Source organism: Vigna unguiculata, chromosome 6, assembly GCF_004118075.2.
Source record: "Vigna unguiculata cultivar IT97K-499-35 chromosome 6, ASM411807v1, whole genome shotgun sequence".
NCBI classification, from domain to species: domain Eukaryota; kingdom Viridiplantae; phylum Streptophyta; class Magnoliopsida; order Fabales; family Fabaceae; genus Vigna; species Vigna unguiculata.
In genome coordinates, this window is record NC_040284.1 from 30,410,802 (window position 1) to 30,430,081 (window position 19,280).

The 19,280-nt window shown below is 34.0% G+C and overlaps 2 protein-coding genes and 1 long non-coding RNA gene across 3 annotated transcripts; 2 read left to right on the plus strand and 1 right to left on the minus strand.

Annotated features, from left to right (window-relative positions):
- The first annotated feature begins 4,982 nt into the window (after positions 1–4,982).
- On the plus strand, positions 4,983–7,071 carry LOC114187591 (heat shock 70 kDa protein-like). Its single transcript, XM_028075869.1, has one exon. The coding sequence runs from the start codon at positions 5,075–5,077 to the stop codon at positions 6,881–6,883; it is 1,809 nt and encodes a 602-aa protein (XP_027931670.1). The 5' UTR covers positions 4,983–5,074; the 3' UTR covers positions 6,884–7,071.
- A 1,618-nt stretch (positions 7,072–8,689) lies between these two features.
- On the plus strand, positions 8,690–11,448 carry LOC114187590 (heat shock 70 kDa protein-like). Its single transcript, XM_028075868.1, has one exon. It carries the CDS (start codon positions 8,920–8,922, stop codon positions 11,299–11,301), a length of 2,382 nt encoding a protein of 793 aa, XP_027931669.1. The 5' UTR covers positions 8,690–8,919; the 3' UTR covers positions 11,302–11,448.
- Positions 11,449–11,677: 229 nt separating this feature from the next.
- On the minus strand, positions 11,678–13,712 carry LOC114186853. Its single transcript, XR_003605160.1, has 3 exons — positions 13,513–13,712; positions 13,335–13,409; positions 11,678–11,905 (listed from the first exon to the last, which is right to left on the minus strand). It is a non-coding gene; the product is annotated as an uncharacterized LOC114186853 (long non-coding RNA).
- Positions 13,713–19,280: the final 5,568 nt, after the last annotated feature.

The following is a 19,280-nucleotide window of genomic DNA, read 5'->3' on the forward strand; positions in this document are numbered from 1 at the left end:
ATCAAAACAAAAGGGCGAGTCCTAGGTCGTTATATCCAAAGAATACTAAATAGTATCTTACCGTAGTAACTAACAATTATAACTGATAACTGGACTTGTTCACAACAAATGAGAAAAATTCTTTTAATAAAAAAACTATATGATATGAACTATACATGGAAAAATTATTATATTATTTTTCCAATATAAAAAAATTACAATTATAATATAATTTTGAGTGATAATATACGAGTGCCATGACAGATATATCATAAACATAGTTAATAATGTTATGGCGATCCCATTTATATGCTTTTCTAAAAATTTGTAATGGAAACAATTTGCAGCCTCTTTCGAATATGCTGACATATGAGTATTAGGCTATTAGCCTTTAAACATTAATTTCCACTTTGACTGCATAAGCTTACCTTTTTCAAACTAGTATTTGTAGGACAAAATTTCTCACATTGTTTAGCTAAGGAATGAAATTAGGAAGAACCAAAATAAGAGAATATAATAAGTATATATAATTTTGATAAATTAAAAAATTGTATATTTACTTGTGTATATATATGGGATGTGCAGAATAATAAATGAATTATGTAAGAAGACTTTTTTTCTTTTCTCGTTTCTTAAATTCGCAAGATAAAATGGCAGAGGAGTAATAATAGAAGATGGACCACTTCGAACACGTCCTTTAAGATGGTGTTCAGGTCTTACACAGCTGATATTGAGAATTGAATACGATAGCAAAACCTTCTAGATGAGATAAAAAGTTATCCCAAACTCGATAAGTTTCTTTTAGAGTTTTAAATAAATAACAATGAGAGAATTATCTATAAGTTTTCTGTTTCGGATATAGGGGTGAAACACTTATCTTCTACACTCAATTTATTTTTACGATTTTTTTGTGCTAATTTTTACCGTTTGATCTTTTCTTCTTTTTTTTTTTCCATTCGATTTCTTTTCAAATAATCGGAGTACTTATCTATAAGGCTTCAATACTTAAGTCATTTCAAGTTCATTCAAGTAAATACAATTAATTTGTAATAAATGCGAGGTAAAAGTCACAACCAACTTACCTTGGACTCCTATTTATAATTTTTGACATGGGCATGTGATTAAAATTTTCTTAATGATGACCCAATAGCTTTCTAAACTTGATTACTATTACCTTAATTTACTTTAGTTTACTGATTTAGTTTTGGTGCAGCCGTTCGATTGGAGGGTCTTGCGTCCTGGCTGAGGTCCTCATAATTGTGTTGACAAAATTCCATTAGAATGAACGACAGAGACCATTCGGTCGTGAGCTCCCTTAAATCATTCCAAAAAAATTACCACATCAACAACCCAAGGAATCATCTGCCTGTAACGGACAGTCTTCGACCACTTATTCTTGGACCACCTGACCGATTGTCTGGCCGGAGATATCGATAAATCATACAGTACATTTTCCAATAGAAAAACAAACAGAATATTTTTAACAAAATTAAAATGTTCAGAAAGTAAAAAAAAAGTTACAATTATGAACCATAAAGTAGAAGTATATCCAAAATTTATTTTGATCAGAATTGAGAAAGTTAAATACCTAAAAGACTTGTAAACTTTCTATTTTAAGATTTTAAGTTCAACATGATATTATTGGGTACAATCAATTGAGACAAGTAGAGAAAGCACATATTACTTAATTCGAAATTGGTGGAAGAAGTTCAAAGGAGTTTATAACTGGGATTGTGTAATTCAAAACCCTCCGTATTTGTAATTATTTAATTCGAAATTGGTGGAAGAAGTTCAAAGGAGTTTATAACTGGGATTGTGTAATTCAAAACCCTCCGTATTTGTAATTATTTAATTCGAAATTGGTGGAAGAAGTTCAAAGGAGTTTATAACTGGGATTGTGTAATTCAAAACCCTCCGTATTTGTAATTATGTACTGTAATATGATTTTGTTTTAAAAAGTTTGGGAGTGTATGGAGAAAATTTGGTGGTACATGAAGAAAGAGTCACATTTAGTCTCGTTTCTTTTATTTTGGGTCGTGTGTCCTCCATGGAATTAAAAAAAAAAAAAAACTAGTTACATCAAAGGAATCAGTTTTCTTCTTTTTCTCTATGTATAAGCAGAAATAATTAATTGAAAAATAAATAAATAAAAGTTAATTTAAATTAAAATGATTTTAGTATTCCGTATGATAACTTTAAACAGCGTATTAAATTGTTAAAATTTTTTATTTTGAAATTTTAAAGGATTGTTGTATTACATTTTGTCTAGAGCTGTCAAGATGAGTTGAAACCTACGAGTCAACCAGGCTCACCACGGGTTCAGGTCGGGTTGGGTTGAATTTTTTTTTACAATTTTCAATACGGGTTGATTTTTGACCCGGCTCATCGGGATTGAACCCGTGGTGAGCCGGGTTGGCTCACCAACCCGCAGATAAAATGGTCGCACAAGTGTTTTTATTAAGTTGGACTTACATTTAAGTCATGTTAGGTTATTTTTATCCAATACATAAATAAATTGTATTCTTTTATTTTGGTTTGTATTTGGATTGTATTAAAGTTTATTTAGATTTTAATTAGAATTACAATTTAGTTTTGACTGAAAAAAAATAAAAAAATAAAATTTTTTTTAATTAAGTGAAACCGTGAGCCAACCCATTTAACCCGTCAACCCGTGGTGAGCCGGACCGGGTTCAAATTTTTTTGACTCGCTACAAAATAAGCCGGGTTGAGTTAGCTCACTAAATCATCAACCCATAATGGATTGAGTCAGGTTGAACTGAATTATCCGTTTTGACAACTCCAATTTTGTCTTTATTTTTTTTACTTAATAATATCTGTTTTAAATGGGGAAATAGTTATTTATAACTGAAGAAAAAGTTGTACTTATTTAAAACTGGTTAGTTAATGATATCTTAGTAATTGAAATTATAAAAAAGTATGTCAGAACATAAATATATTTCTGTAGTTTAAAAATCCAATTCTAAAAGCAAATAAATTATTTAAAAAAACGCTAGTTGTAGGAAGGAAAGCTAAGGGAAGGGACTACACCTTAAAATGTTTGATGTGTATGGCTATTGTTTATATTTGGAAATTTAAAGCTTGTAACAGTAAATTAAATTTTCTTTTCCACTCCTTATAAATTAAAAAATAAGTTATTTTTCCATCCTCCCTGTTTAAATAAAAGACAATGACTAATCAAATTTCATTTTCTTTCTTTTTCTTCTGATCATCAAAGTTTTGGTATAATTCTAAAATATGATAGTTTGACTGGGACTCGATCTATTTAACATCTGTCACGAAATAATTGATTTCATCTTGCTATTAGTATATTTTGATTTAGCATTAAATTAGAGCCGAGTCAAAAGTTGTATTAGAATTATTTTTCTTAATATCTTTGATGACATAACTTTCTTGTCTAGAGTATTTATAAGAATACCTAATTTTTATTTTTATGAGCACATTACCTAAAATTCAGAGTAGTGGTATAAAATAAGTTTATTTGTAAATATCTCGTTTGCACTTTTCTAAATTTTGTGATCATTTAATATTATTTATCACATTTAGATTTTTTTTCTAATTTAAAATTAAAAGTTAGATATTGACGAATGACTTTTTCTTTTTTTGGTTTTAATTAAGTAGCCAATCAAATGAATCCCTTCGGAGAGAAGGAGTCAGATGGGGTCAACTCAGTAGCATTAGGGAATCCGGGAATCTGAGTTCTCTTTTCCAACAGCTAATCTATTGAAAACTTTATATTCTCTGTCTTTTATTTTTAACCCACACACCATGTATTTCCATACCTAATATATTCACATCTTCAAATTTAATTTAATTAATTTTAACTGAAGCACTTAACCAATGACCCGTCTTCATTCCCCTACCGTTTTTACGGTCGAATCACTATTAAGGATTTGTTTGAACCCAAGGATAATTTTGAAATGGTGAAAAAGAAAAGAAAAGAAACAAAAGTAGAAAATGAGGTTGTCTGAGTTTAGAAAGAATATGAAAGAAATAATAATATTTTATTTTATTAAAATATCAAAATCTAAATTAGTTTATTTTATTTATTATTTTATTATTTATTCTATTATGATATAGAACATATATTAATAAAATATTAATAATTAATAAACAAACTGTAAATGTGTCTCTAGTACTACTTTACATAGATGTGTTTTGTTGTGTTTATCTCCAGATTAGTTCAAAAACCCAATAGAAACGAATCATAATCAATTCAGAATACAAAATGTAAAAGTTTGTAATGGATTTAGTTAAAATAAATCTTTATTATTAGAATGAAAGTTATAATGAATAATTCGAATATAATTCCTATTACATAAAAAGCATAACAACATAAAAAGCTGAAGAGTATGATTTCATCGAGACTTCATCAATTGATATCCCCTCCGATGTAATTGATGTAACAGAAAAAAATGACTATACATGAATATACTTATAAAATAAATTTTACAATGAAGGTAAAGAATAAATTTTTTGAAAATGTAAATTAAAGTCCAATGAATTTTAAATTAAAATAAAAAGTTATTATAACAACTTTCACAAAAAAAAAAATATTTTTTAGAATAAAAATAGATTAAAATAAATCGTCAGCATTTAAATAAATTATTTTTGTTTTTTTAATATAGAAATATATGTGAAAAAAAATTATATTAATTATTTTAATGTTTTTATTTTAGTTAGTAATTTTGTTAGGATATGATAAAATATGTTTAATCACTATTTATATTTATATATTTAATTATTTATTACGTTAGAATAAAAAAAATGTTTTATAAAATGTCATTTAACTCTAATCCATTAACTTTCTTATTTAATTGATTATATGATTCCTATTTATAAGTAAAAATTAATAAAATATTTATAAAAAATTATCAGGTTCCAACTTTCTTAATGTGTTTTCTTTCCGGACACCTTCCTTAAGTACGGAAAAAGTGTTTCTAAAAACACAATTTTTTCATTTTTATGCCTTTAAATAGAATGAGTGTCTCACTTCTCATTCATCAACCACTCTGCATTCCCCCTGTTCTCTTCAATTCCCCTGCTCGTCCCTCTGAAATTGAAAATAAACTCTTCCATGGCAACCAGAAAAGTCAAAGCCATAGGCATTGACTTGGGAACCACCTATAGCTGCGTGGCAGTGTGGCAACACAACCGTGTCGAGGTGATTCCCAACGACCAAGGCAACCGCACCACCCCTTCCTATGTTGCCTTCAACGACACTCAAAGGTTGTTGGGTGATGCTGCCATGAACCAGCGTTGCCTGAATCCGCAAAACACTGTCTTCGACGCCAAACGTTTGATTGGACGCAGATTCTCCGACCAGTCCGTTAAGCAAGACATGAAGCTCTGGCCCTTCAAGGTTGTCCCTGGCAGCAGGGATAAGCCCATGATTTCTGTCACGTACAGGGATGAAGAGAAGCGCCTTGCAGCAGAAGAGATATCTTCCATGGTACTATTTAAGATGAAGGAGGTTGCTGAAGCCTATCTGGGTCACGCGGTGAATGATGCGGTGATCACTGTCCCTGCTTACTTCAGCAACGCGCAGAGACAAGCCACTAAGGATGCTGGGAAAATCGCTGGTTTGAACGTGTTGAGGATCATCAACGAGCCAACCGCAGCAGCTATTGCTTACGGGTTAGACAAGAAAGGATGGAGAGAGGGAGAGCAGAACGTGCTTGTGTTTGATCTCGGCGGTGGTACTTTTGACGTTTCATTGGTGACAATTGATGAAGGTATGTTTAAGGTTAAGGCCACAGTGGGAGATACTCATTTGGGTGGTGTTGATTTTGATACCAATTTGGTGAACTATCTTGTGAGCATCTTCAAGAGAAGGTACAAGAAGGATATTGCTGAAAACCCCAAATCTCTTGGAAGGTTGAGGTTAGCGTGCGAGAAGGCCAAGAGGATACTCTCTTCGAGCTCTCAAACAACGATAGAGCTTGATTCTTTATGTGGAGGAATTGATCTACATGCAATTCTAACAAGGGCGCTGTTCGAGGAATTGAACAAGGAGCTGTTTATGAAGTGTATGGAGACAGTGGAGAAGTGCCTCGTTGAGGCAAGGGTTGACAAAAGCAAAGTCCATGAGTTAGTTCTTGTAGGTGGGTCTACTAGAATTCCAAAAGTACAACAACTTCTGAAGGACATGTTCAGCGTAAATGGAAAAGCTAAAGAGCTTTGCAAAAGCATTAACCCTGATGAGGCTGTGGCGTACGGTGCGGCGGTTCAGGCCGCGATTTTGGGAGGCGAAGGGGACAAGAAGATTGAGGACTTGTTGTTGCTGGATGTGATGCCTCTTAGTATTGGAATTGAAACCGGTGGTGGTGACATGTCGGTGTTGATTCCGAAGAACACCATGATCCCCACCAAGAAAGAGAGCGTTTTCTCCACGTTTTCTGATAATCAAACGAGCGTTTTGATTAAAGTTTACGAGGGGGAGGAAGCTAAGACAGAGGATAACTTTCTTCTTGGGAAGTTTGAGCTATCTGGGTTCGCTCCATCGCCAAGGGGGGGTCCACAGATAAATGTTGGGTTTGACGTGGATGTTGATGGCATTGTGGAGGTCACTGCTAAGGATAGGAGCACGGGTTTGAAGAAAAAGATCACGATCAGCAACAAGCATGGGAGGTTGAGTTCCGAAGAGATGAGGAGGATGGTGAGAGATGCAGAGAGGTATAAGGCAGAGGATGAGGAAGCGAAGAAGAAAGTGAGGGCCAAAAACTTGCTGGAGAATTATGCTTTTGAAATGAGGGATCGAGTGAAGAATCTGGAGAAGGTGGTGGAGGCGACCATAGAATGGCTTGACACAAACCAATTGGCTGAAGCCGATGAGTTTGAGTACAAGATGCAGGAGCTGGAAGAAAGGGTTCTGAAGTTTATGTAATGGTTCTTCATGGTGGAACAATTTTACTATTGATCGAGTCCGAAGCAATGTAAAATAGTTCTAGCTTTGTTAACTCGATCTAGCGGTTTGTCTTAACATCTAGTTTATGCGTTTGGTCTAAAATGTGAAAGTTGTTAGTAAATTTGTATGGATGAAATGAATGGAATGTTATGTTTGTTAATTATTGACCTTTTGCGATGGTTCTTATGGAATGCATTCCTCGTAATCCATAATTCATAATCCATTGTTTCACTTTTTTCACAAGAATTCGTGGTTATGGCATGTGATGTTGCTAAGACGAGGCCAGGAACTATTTTTCCTTATATAACATGATTTCGTTTGCAGTTAGGAAAATTGAAGAGTAATTATATAGTTTTATACTCCAAACCTAGTTATAAATCCCGAACCGTGGTAGATCAATTCAGATTGATGTTAAGATAAAAATACATTCCATTTGGATTGATTTCATTTGACCTTACTTATAAAGTTGCATGGGTCAATTTTTATTTGAGATTCATATATTAATATTTTACTATGATAAAAAATTTAGTAAGTTAGATTTGTGAAATTAGGCTGTATATATGATATAATTTTACTCTTTTAATATATAATGGTCTAGTGCATCAATCAATTATCCAATAATAATCACTGACCAATTAACCTAGTTTCTCAGCTGATCCGTGCTCCAAAGCGTAGTTAGTAACACTCATGAGTCAGTTTGTGTAAAAGGAGAATAAAATAATTTAGATAGAGAGAGAAACAGAGTGAGCTGTGGAAAATAGGACTTTAAAAATTATTTTATTACTTCGAATAGGAAAACCTAACGTTCCAGTTAAGTTAATAGAAAATCTATAACATCCTCCCGTGGCTCTTCTTGATGTCTTGATGTCTAATAGGGATGTGTATGATCGAATACGTACATGTTTGGATTAAAGTAAAAGCTCATATCGATGATCGAAAAATAAAGTGGTTCTTTTAAAACATTTTTTTTTCAGTGATGTAAAAACAAAACAAAAACAGAAGTCCTTTTCTTGAAAAATAATAAGAAGCCACAGGACCAAAAGGTAGAGGAAAAAAACAAAGGTGAATTGAATCATTGAAATTTTGTGGTTGTACATCCAATCAATCAATGAAATATTGACTCCTTAGCTAAGAAGTAGACAAAGTGGAAAAGGAACCTAAATTTCTAACCTCTTTTCAGTTGTAATACTAGTAGACTCGTACTTCACTAGTTGTATTTTTAGCGAGGACTTTTACGTGGAATTCGGAAAAACAATTTTCACACAAAAACTGGAAAAATTTGTAAAGGACAAAAAAACCAAGATAAATTATGGTTTTTATTAATTTTAGAAGAAAAATAAAAGCAAGATATCTTCTAGGAATATTATTAAAAGCCAGATATCTTCTAGGAATATTATTAAAAAAAATCCAACATTATTATGAAATATCTTTTTCGTTTTACTATTTTAGTTTAAAATTCGATAAATTTTAGTATCAACAATATCAAACAAATATTTTATGTTAATGAAAAATAGTGGAGAAAGACATTTTGTTGCTTAAAATTATTATTTTTTAATTAATATAAAATGTGTATATGTACTTCTTGTGTTTGTTCAAACTATTTATCAAGATTATGAAGTGGGTTTTGGAAAAACTATTTATCAAGTTGGTATATTATAAATTAGTAGTCAACCATGCAAATTTGCCCCATAATTTACTCCTCCAATTCAAAATTGTTACCCAAAAATTTTAATCATAGATATGAATTAACAATTAAATCTTTCATAGATAAGCCTTTACCTCTGATTCTAAAAGGGACTTATTGGGAAACCTCCTTCTCTTTACCAATCCAATCTATCATCGCCTTTGCCACAATTTTCTTGAAGCTGCTTTCCAAGCAGGTTCCCCAAATTCTGAAATCAAGGGTTTCTGAAATTCAACTATCACATTCTTATACCTATATCTGTACACTTGCTGTTCAATAAATCTCTTTTCTGTGTTTACCTACTCTCTTCTCTCAACTGCTAAGCTTTGCCATGGCTACCAAAAAAGTCACACCCATTGGCATTGACTTGGGCACAACCTATAGCTGCGTAGCAGTGTGGCAAGACAGCCGTGTCCAAGTCATTTCCAACGACCAAGGCAACCGCACTACCCCTTCCTACGTTGCCTTCACCGACACTCAGAGGTTGTTGGGCGATGATGCCATGAATCAGCGATTCAAGAACCCTCACAACACTGTCTTCGACGCCAAACGTTTGATCGGTCGCAGATTTTCCGATGTTTCTGTTCAGCAAGACATGAAGCTGTGGCCCTTCAAGGTTGTCCCTGGGACCAGAGACAAACCAATGATCGCGGTCACCTACAAAGGCGAAGAGAAGCACCTTGCAGCTGAAGAGATATCTTCCATGGTGCTGTTTAAGATGAAGGAGGTCGCGGAATCCTATTTGGGTCACGCAGTAAGGGATGCAGTTGTCACTGTCCCTGCTTACTTCAGCAACGCGCAGAGACAAGCCACAAAGGATGCTGGGAAAATCGCTGGTTTGAATGTGTTGAGGATCATCAACGAGCCAACAGCAGCAGCTATTGCTTATGGGTTGGACAGGAAAGGATTCAGACAGGGTGATCAGAACGTCCTTGTGTTTGATCTCGGTGGTGGCACATTTGATGTCTCCTTGGTGACAATTGATGAAGGGATGTTTAAGGTTAAGGCAACGGTGGGAGATACTCATTTGGGTGGTGTGGATTTTGATAATAAATTGGTTAACCATCTCGTGAATGTTTTTAGAGAGAAATACAAGAAGGATATTAGCGGAAACGCGAAATCTATGCTAAGATTAAGGTCAGCGTGCGAGAAAGCTAAGAGGATTCTGTCTTCGACTTCCCAGACGATGATAGAGCTTGATTCTTTATATGAAGGGATTGATCTGTATGCCTCTGTTACGAGGGCCTTGTTCGAGGAACTGAACAAAGACTTGTTCATTAAGTGTAAGGAGACAGTGGAGAAGTGCCTGGTTGAGGCCAAGGTTGACAAGAGCCAAGTTCATGAGATCGTTCTTGTGGGTGGGTCCACTAGAATTCCAAAGGTACAGCAACTTCTGAAGGAAATGTCCAGCGTCAACGGTAATATCAAAGAGCTTTGCAAAAGCATCAACCCTGACGAGGCCGTGGCGTACGGTGCTGCAGTTCAGGCAGCAATTTTGAGCGGTGAAGGAGATAAAAAGGTGGAGGAATTGTTGTTATTGGACGTGATGCCAATTAGTCTCGGAATTGAGGGTGCCGGTGGTGCCATGTCAGTGTTGATCCCCAAGAACACTATGATCCCCACCAAGAAGGAGAAGGTTTGTTCGACCTTCTACGACAATCAGACAAGCGTCACGGTCAAATTGTTCGAGGGAGAACGAGTCAAGGCAAAAGACAACGTCTTTCTCGGGCAGTTTGTCCTCTATGGGTTCGAGCCATCGCTAAAGGGAGTTCCACAGATCAACGTTATCTTTGACGTGGACGCAGATGGCATTGTGGAGGTGACGGCGGAAGATAAAGCGACGGGGCTAAAGAAGAAGATAGCGATCAATAACAAGCAGGGAAGGTTGAACCCGGAAGAGATCAGAAAAATGGTGAGGGATTCAATGAAGTATAGGGCAGAGGATGAGGTGGGGAAGAGGAAGGTGAAGGCAAAGAACGCACTTGAGAATTTCGCTTATGAAATGAGGGAGAGAGCGAGAAGGATAGAAGAGGCGGTGGAAGAAACCATAGAGTGGCTAGAGAACAACCAATTAGCAGAGATAGAGGAGATTGAGTACAAGAAGCGGGAGTTAGGAAGTTATCTAAAAGATTATCCAAATCCGAATAATACCTCAAACTCTGAGGTTAAGGTTCCTATATGGTGCACGTGGAGATGTCCACCCAGTGGGTGGGTTTGTCTGAACACGGATGGGTCAGTGTTTGAGAACCATCGAACAGGGTGTAGCAGAGGTGCGTGTGGGGGTCTAGTTCGAGACTCCGCAGGATGTTTTCTTGGTGGTTTCAGTGTTAATTTGGGGCCCACATCGGTGACATTAGCGGAGTTGTGGGGGGTTGTTCACGGTCTGAAGTTGGCGTGGGATCTTGGTTGTAAGAAGGTGAAGGTTGACATTGATTCGAGCCATGCTCTTGGTCTGGTTAGGCACTGTCCAGTGGGCAACGACCCAGCGTTTGCGGTGGTTCAAGAGATCAATGAGCTTGTTCGGAAGGATTGGTTGGTGGAGTTCTCGCACGTGTTTAGAGAATCTAATCGTGCGGCCGATCGCTTGGCTCACTTGGGACACTCCCACTCTTTCGAATCGGGTGGGAAGCGATTTTCGGACCCTCCATCTGCCATTGTTGAGTTTCTTCGAGATGACTTGGCAGGTCTTGCAAAGCAACGTGGCGTTCCCTAGTGCTGTTTATATGTATTGGTCATCCATGGTTATAAGTTTCTTTTTTTTTTCTTTTCTTCTTTTATGATGCGGCCCACTGTGATTGTAATCATTTGTACATTAACAATCAATTAAGTATACATATAGGGAAAATGATATGTTAACAAAGTTTTTCTTACAAATTTTTTGACAAACTACTAATTTGGTAAAAAAATATTATTTTATTATTTTATTTTAGTTAAAAATAAAAAAAATAATATATTTTAATTCTATTTAAGGAAAGTTTGTCAACTTTGTCAAAATACTTTTTGTAAAAAGATTATTTTTCATATAGTTATGAGTACAAATTGCAACGTTCCATTTAATTATTAAATGAAATTAAAGGAAACGTCACGCGATAAAGTATAACAGCGTAGTCTTGGGGTCCTTAACGCAACCCCTACACCCTGGCACACCAAGATGTCAACATAAAACCGATACAATTCTAACAAAGAGTGTAGAGTAAGGAATCATAAGAAGATACAGGGGTCGTAGCCCTAAAGAAATCATGAATAAAATGACTCCGGCCCGGATGGCTAAGCTACTGAATCGCCAGTCCCTTGCTGACCACGAGAACCTCGCCCATCTGCTCCCATCAACCAAGTTGATGATCATCGCAAGAAAGAACAGCCACATACAACACAACCATGCAACGAAACGGGTAAGCTAGAGCCAACAACATATTCATCATGCAGTCAAATATATTTTCATCATCTCATATCCACATAGCAACCAAACATGTTATGACTCTTCATTCAATACACTACGACTCGACTCGACTCATCCGGATACGTATAACTTGGTCGGATTCAGCGGATGCTTGCACTTGTGGTGGATACCTCTGCTCGACCCTGAGCTATGTAATACAAGTGTTATGATGAATCAAATCTCCCTCACCACAAGGTTAGCTCTTAATGAATTTCAGGCCTCCTGCTACTCTCACCACAGGAGTCAGTCCGCTCTAGGTGAGACTAACTGGCTCCTCAGAGTGTCAGGATGCAACCTTACCTTGAATCCTTACCTAGTTATACAGATGGGGCACCACCATGAACACCCACTAACAGGGGTCATGGAATTACGTCCCGACCACTGAAGCGCAACCCTGAAGGTCTCACCTAGAGACCCCAAGGAATTACACGCTGACACGGACCAACAATCATAAATCAGCAGTATGGGAACATTAAATCATGTTTACAATTTCATACCAACCCCTGGAATTAATTCCCCATACGTATCACATTTTGAATCCATACCACTGGTCATCACCACCCCATGAGTCTAGGGCCTCATCTCATATCAATACCATGTTACTTTAATTCCAATCTACGTACATAGAATTCAACTCATCTCGTTATCATGCCACATTAATGATGCCCATCTCATTTAGTTCACATGCCAATTCTCATACCAAACCAATCATCTACAATTCATGAATCATGCTACGAATACATAATACTCCATTATATACATGTCTCTCATCACAACATTCATACCCAAACCAATACCAATCATCCAAGAATAAACAAGCATCTAAATACAACACTGTCTCGCCCAGTACCTCGCTCAGGCTGAAGGGTCTCGCTCAGGCGAGACGTGCTCGCTCAGGCGAGACGTGCTCGCTCAGGCGAGACGTGCTCGCTCAGGCGAGCCCTCCTCGCCCAGGCGAGGGCTCAAAAAGGCATCCAGAAATCAACGCGGGATCTCGCTTAGGCGAGATCCCTCTCACCTGGGCGAGATGCCTGCTGGCTCAAAAGTTGAGCGAGTCGCCTGGGCGACTTTTCGCGCGAACTGGCCAAGGTGAGCCCTTGTTTGTCTCGCCTAGGCGAGATTAGGTCGCCTGGGCGAGATTTACAGATCTCGCCGCTGTTTCACCTGTAACCGCCATATTTTCCGACCAAACAACACATGCAAAGTACTTTCACACATCAAAACGACAGATCCAACCATGCAATCAACAATCAACGCATAAACAGTTCCAAAGAAAGACTCGAAACTAGAACCCTAACTTCCCGTACCTGGAAATCAAGCTAGCAAACGCTCTGACCCGTACAAAGAAGGTAGAACTGCCCCTAGGGCGGTCAGCTGCTAAACTGAACGGCAGAACAGAAGAAAGGAGCGGGTTATTACCAAACCCTAACGATACAGCGAACATAAACCATGAAAGGAAGGAGCATGAGCTGAGGAGTGACTTACGTGAGTAGGAACCGAGTTTGAGCTAGCTCGAAGTGCACCTTAGGGCAAACCCTAGCAGAGCGTTCTGTGAGGGGTATGGAGAGTGAGGGCGGCTGGATTTCTGCAAGAGTGAGGTTGAGTGAGGAATTAGGACAGACCTAAGGACTTTTATGCGTTGGGCCGACCTTAAGCCCACTTACAAGAGCAGCCCACTAATCTTTAGGGCAGAAAAAAAATGGGACCTTACACAAATATTTCAGATCACTCAACAAAAAATACTATCCAGACCTATAATACTTTCTTAAAAATATAAATTTGGTCAAAATTTCTTTAAATGTTATTTTAAATAAAAATATATAATTTAGACAAGGAAAATTGCAGTTTGACACTCACTTTTTCTCTTCCGACCATTTGACGTTAACCTTTATTAATAAATTATTATGTTTAATATATAAAAATGAATATAAATGAAATTTTATAGTAAAATAATAGTATTAAAAGTGTCAGAGTACGGGATCCTTTAGATAATTCAAAATATGTTTAGCTCAACTAATTTAAAACATAAAAATAATTATTAATAACTATTGTTTTATTAAATTTATTATAACGGATTAAAATTTTATTTTATATGTGATTTGATACTTTCCATTAGATTGATCTAATTCAGCACCGAAGCAAGTGATGTTTGACGAAAACAATTTTCTTCAATAGTCAAAGTGAAAGTAGGAGATAGTTTTCAAATAATTTAATCTTGAATCCAGCGCATTAACTATTTAATATAAAATTGCACAGTTTATAAAGATTAAAAGTAAATGTTTAATTAGTTTACTGAAAAATAAATTCAAGATATTTTATTTACAAAATATATTAAAAAAAAGTTAAATTTATAGTAAGGATAACAATACTTTAATTGGCTCTTTTTAACTTATTTTTAAACCCTATTTTAATCGATATTAGATCATTACATCATTTAAAAAAATTAAAATAAATAATTCAATAATAATTAAAAAATAAATTAAAAATAAATAAAAAAAGTAAGTTAAAGTATGTCTAGCTTTATCGTAATTGTTAAACATAGATGCGCTTTCACGCTTTCAGCTTTTCAGATTGGAATCCAAAGTTTAGACAAAAAGCAAAAGTTGAGATGAGTGGATTTTAACTGGAGCTTCTCTTGCGCCAATGAGCGTCGACTGCTTCGATAAGAAGCATTACAATATTCTAAATTTTATTTTTAGGATAATCATATTTTAATTTATTTTTTAAACTTTAATTTTATGATAATGATATTTTAATTTATTTTTATATTTAATATTTAATTTATTATTTTGATCATCATTAAATTATTATATTATTAAAAATAATTTAAATAAATAATGTAATGAAGATGAAAATAAAAAAAAATGAATTAAATATCGTTATCTTATCTTTGAAATCCGGAAATTTTTGTTGTCTCCTTGTCCAAGAAGTAGGTACGGCCTCGCAACACGATTCAAATCGGATCCAGATTTATCTTTAAATAATTAACCAATTAAATATAATGGAATATCGTACGAATAATTGTAAATTTGTATCAAACCTTTTAACGGTTCTTCATTTGATATAATAAATTAAACAAAATCACATAAACATTCATCTTTTATTTTGTTGGAGTCTATTTTTAATAATCTTTATAACAGAAAAAAATTTTGAGTTGCAACAATTAAATCTGATTAAATTAATGAATTAAATGATTAATCAAAATACGTTAAATATTTTATTATTTTCACCTATCAATGACATAATTTAAAAATCATTGATAAATTTCTCGTTACTGAAATGGAATATCAAGTTTGTGATGTTGAACTTGTATTTCAAAATGTAATTTTTCATGTAATATAATACGCGAGATACGGTGAATTCATCTTTTATTATTCAAACATAATTAATTTGGGTACTGATTTGAAAAATCTTTTTAATATTGCAAATGAGTTTAACGTGTATAAAGTTTAAAATTTTCGTATTTTTTTGACGTTTTATTACTTTATTTTTGAATTTTCTCAATAATGTTTGTCTTGAGTATTAATTATATGGCTTGATCCAAACAGACATACGTTTTTAAGTACAGTGCATCCTTTTGACTATGCAAACATAAGCAAATATCGTGTGGAAGAAGAAGAATCATCCGAAAACATCAAATTTTCAAATGGAATTAACTCATATACAGTGATCCATTACAATTAAATTATCTTAATAAATTAAGTCAAAACAGTAATAACAGTGAAATTAAAATAAACATCTATATTCTGTATTTCTCTTTATTTAAATAATTTTATTTTTTATATAATATATATATATATATATATATATATATTGAGAATATTATTATCTAATTATATTTTTTACCTTATGTAACTTATCTTGTTAAATACTAAATATATTATATAATATTAGTAAAAGATCGATACCTAATTTAAAAAGTAAAGAAAATAATAAGTGTCACAAAAAATCTATAATAATGATGTATTTGTTTGAGGTAGAATAGTTTAGCGAGGATAGATTGTCAAGTTCTTTATTTGTTCGTTTGTGAGGTGTTGAGAGAAATGTATAATGATGATATGCGGAATGCACCATGATGATAATCATAATCACCTCTAAATTTATTTAAAAAAAAACACATAATTCACTTTTAAATCAACTCAAATCTAACTATTCTTAGGGATGGTAACGGGGCAGAGAGACACAGGTTTCGCTATCTCATATTTATCCCCGTAAAAAAAATCCATCATCATCCTCATATCCAAACCCAACGGGTATCAAACTTTTGTCTCATCCCCATCTAACCGGGTAACGGGTATAATCTCGTCCCCATACTCATACTCATTTTCTTACTACTTCAATATCAATTTTAATTAATTTTTATAAAATAATAAAAAATTATGGTAAAGGAAGCATAATATTAACAAATATTCAATATTAGAAGGGTGGTTGTTTCTTCGATATCAAGTACTTTTAAATAATTTATAATTATTTACATTTTAGATTATAATACCAAATAAAATTTAATGAAAATCAAAACAAAGCTCGAATTTGCAAATATTAATGAAACATAGTTAATAAAATTTAAAAATATTTTTTAAAAAGTATAAAAGAAAAATAAATATTCAAATTAAAATACATTTTAAAGGTTTGTTTACTTCAATCTTTTAAATTCTAATCAATCTCTTTTTTATACACTAATAAAAGTTATAATACATCATTTGAACAAAACGATACAAAGAACAAATAATAATTATAATAAAATTTAAAAAATAATTATAATTGCTTACATTTTATATTATAATACCAAATAAAATTTCATGAGAACCAACACATTTATTAAATTTACAAACATTAATGAAACCTAGTTGATAAAATTTAAAAATATTTTTTAAAAATATAAAAGGAAATGTAACGTCCCATTTAAATAATAACATAATCAAATGAAACATCACACAAATTAATATAAAGAGCAACATTATGGATTATAAGTATCGCTCCTTAAGAAAAACCCCAGATACCTAGAGAAAAGCCTAAGGCACACCACAATGTCATTGACAAAATAAGATAAAAGTTGAATAGTATTTAAAATATAAGGTAGTACATAGGCCTCAGCTTTAAAGAACACCCGGAGGAGGGGATCCGACCCAAGAATATCTATGCAGCGAAATCTCCATCACCCTGACGACCACGGGAAGTTCCCACATCCGCTCACATCAATAAATTAATAATCATCACAAAAGGAGGAAAATCACAAATAGAACATGCAACAAACAGAAAGGGTGAGCTAGAGTGGAAAACCGTTTTATCATACAATTACATACAATTTTCAAAGTCAAAGATACATGAAACAACCAAGCATGTGAAGATCGACAAACAAAAAACTAAGACTCAAAGACACGATTATGCGGATACATATAATCAGTCAGATTCACTGAATGCTTGTACTTGTGGTGGTCTCTACTGCTCTGCAGAGCCATTGCTAGTGGGTTTCACCTTACCACGCACAAGGTTAGCCTTCAAACATCTAAGGCCATTATCCTGCCAAAGACTAGGGCATCCTGCTACTCTCACCACTTGAGTCAGTAGGCTTTACGTGAGACTAACTAACTCTTTAGAGTGTTAGAATGCAATTCTTACTTGAATCCTTACTAAATTATATAATGAGGCACCACCATGAATCTTTGTGGAATTATGTCATAACCATGAGGCACCACTATGAGCTCCCACTAACAGGGGTCATGGAATTACGTCCTGACCATGAGACACCACCACGAAAATCTCGTGGAATTACGTCCTGACCAATGAGGCACCACCATGAGATATCACTTAGAGATTCATGGAATTACGTTCGAAACCATACCAAGATCATGTTTCACCAACCAAGCATATAATATCATGCATACCAACTCATGCCAATGTATATAACCAACCTTTCAAAACATGTTCCATACGCAAGATTATACCAAACTCATCCATTTCATTCCCATTGTGTCATATATAATACATACAAGACATCTTACATGACTTTGTAGACTATCACACCAACCAAACATTTGAAAGCATACACTTATCCAATCAACACCATCAATCTCGCTCAGATGACGGAGCCTTCGCTCAGGAGAGAGAGACCCCTCGCTCAGGAGAGAGAGACCCCTCGCTCAAGCTGCCAGGTCTCGCTTGGGCGAGATTGTAATAGTGGGCATGTCGAGGTCTCGCTCAAGCTAGCCCATCTCGCTCAGGCGAGACTACTTTCGCTCAGGCAAGTGGGTTTCACTTAGATGAGCCCTCAAAATAGAGAAGGGGTGAACTACTGTTGTCCTTGCTCAGGCGAAAGCTCCTTGCTTAAGCAAAATAAAAGAGTTATTCAAATAAGTAAAGAATTTTTTGTATATTACTTAGTAAACGAAAGGTTTGTGCTATTAAATACTTAAATTAAGAGTATTAAACATTCTCATGTGAAAGGAAAATATACAATACATAACAATATTAAAAAATAATAGAAATATTAAAATGTGAGACAAAAAAATTTTAATTGACATACATCTTTCTAACATAATTACATAAATATTATGATAGGATAAAAAATATAATTGAGATGCGAATGACTTTTATAATAAACCAAATAATTAAAAAAAATAAAAAATTATATATATATATATATATATATATACACTTAATTAATTATAAATATTTTAATAATTTAAACAAAATGAACATTATACATCTCCATCTTTATTTTTGTACTCAATTAAAAAAATCGAAATTAACTTAATCTTTTGAGGAAAACAATTTTCTTCAAGAATCAAAGTGAAAGTAGGAGATAGTTTTCAAATAATTTAATCTTAGGATCCAGCGCATTAACTATTTAATATAAAATTGCATAGTTTATAAAGATTAAAAGTAAATGTATAATTATTTTACTGAAAAATAAATTCAAGATATTTTGTTTACAAAATATATTAAAAAAAGTTAAATTTATCGTATTTGTTAAACACATATTGTCTTAAATGCGCTTTCAGGCTTTCAGCTTTTCAGATTGGAATACAAAGTTTAGACAAAAAGCAAAAGTTGAGATGATGGATTTTAATTGGAGCTTCCCTTGGGCCAATGAGTGTCGACTCCTTAGAGAAGAAGCATTAAAAAAATGAATTAAATATCGTTATCTTATCTTTGAAATCCGCATATTTTTGTGGTCTCCTTGTCCAAGAAGTAGGAATCGGATTCAGACTTATCTTTAAATAATTAACCAATTGAATATAAAGGAATATCGT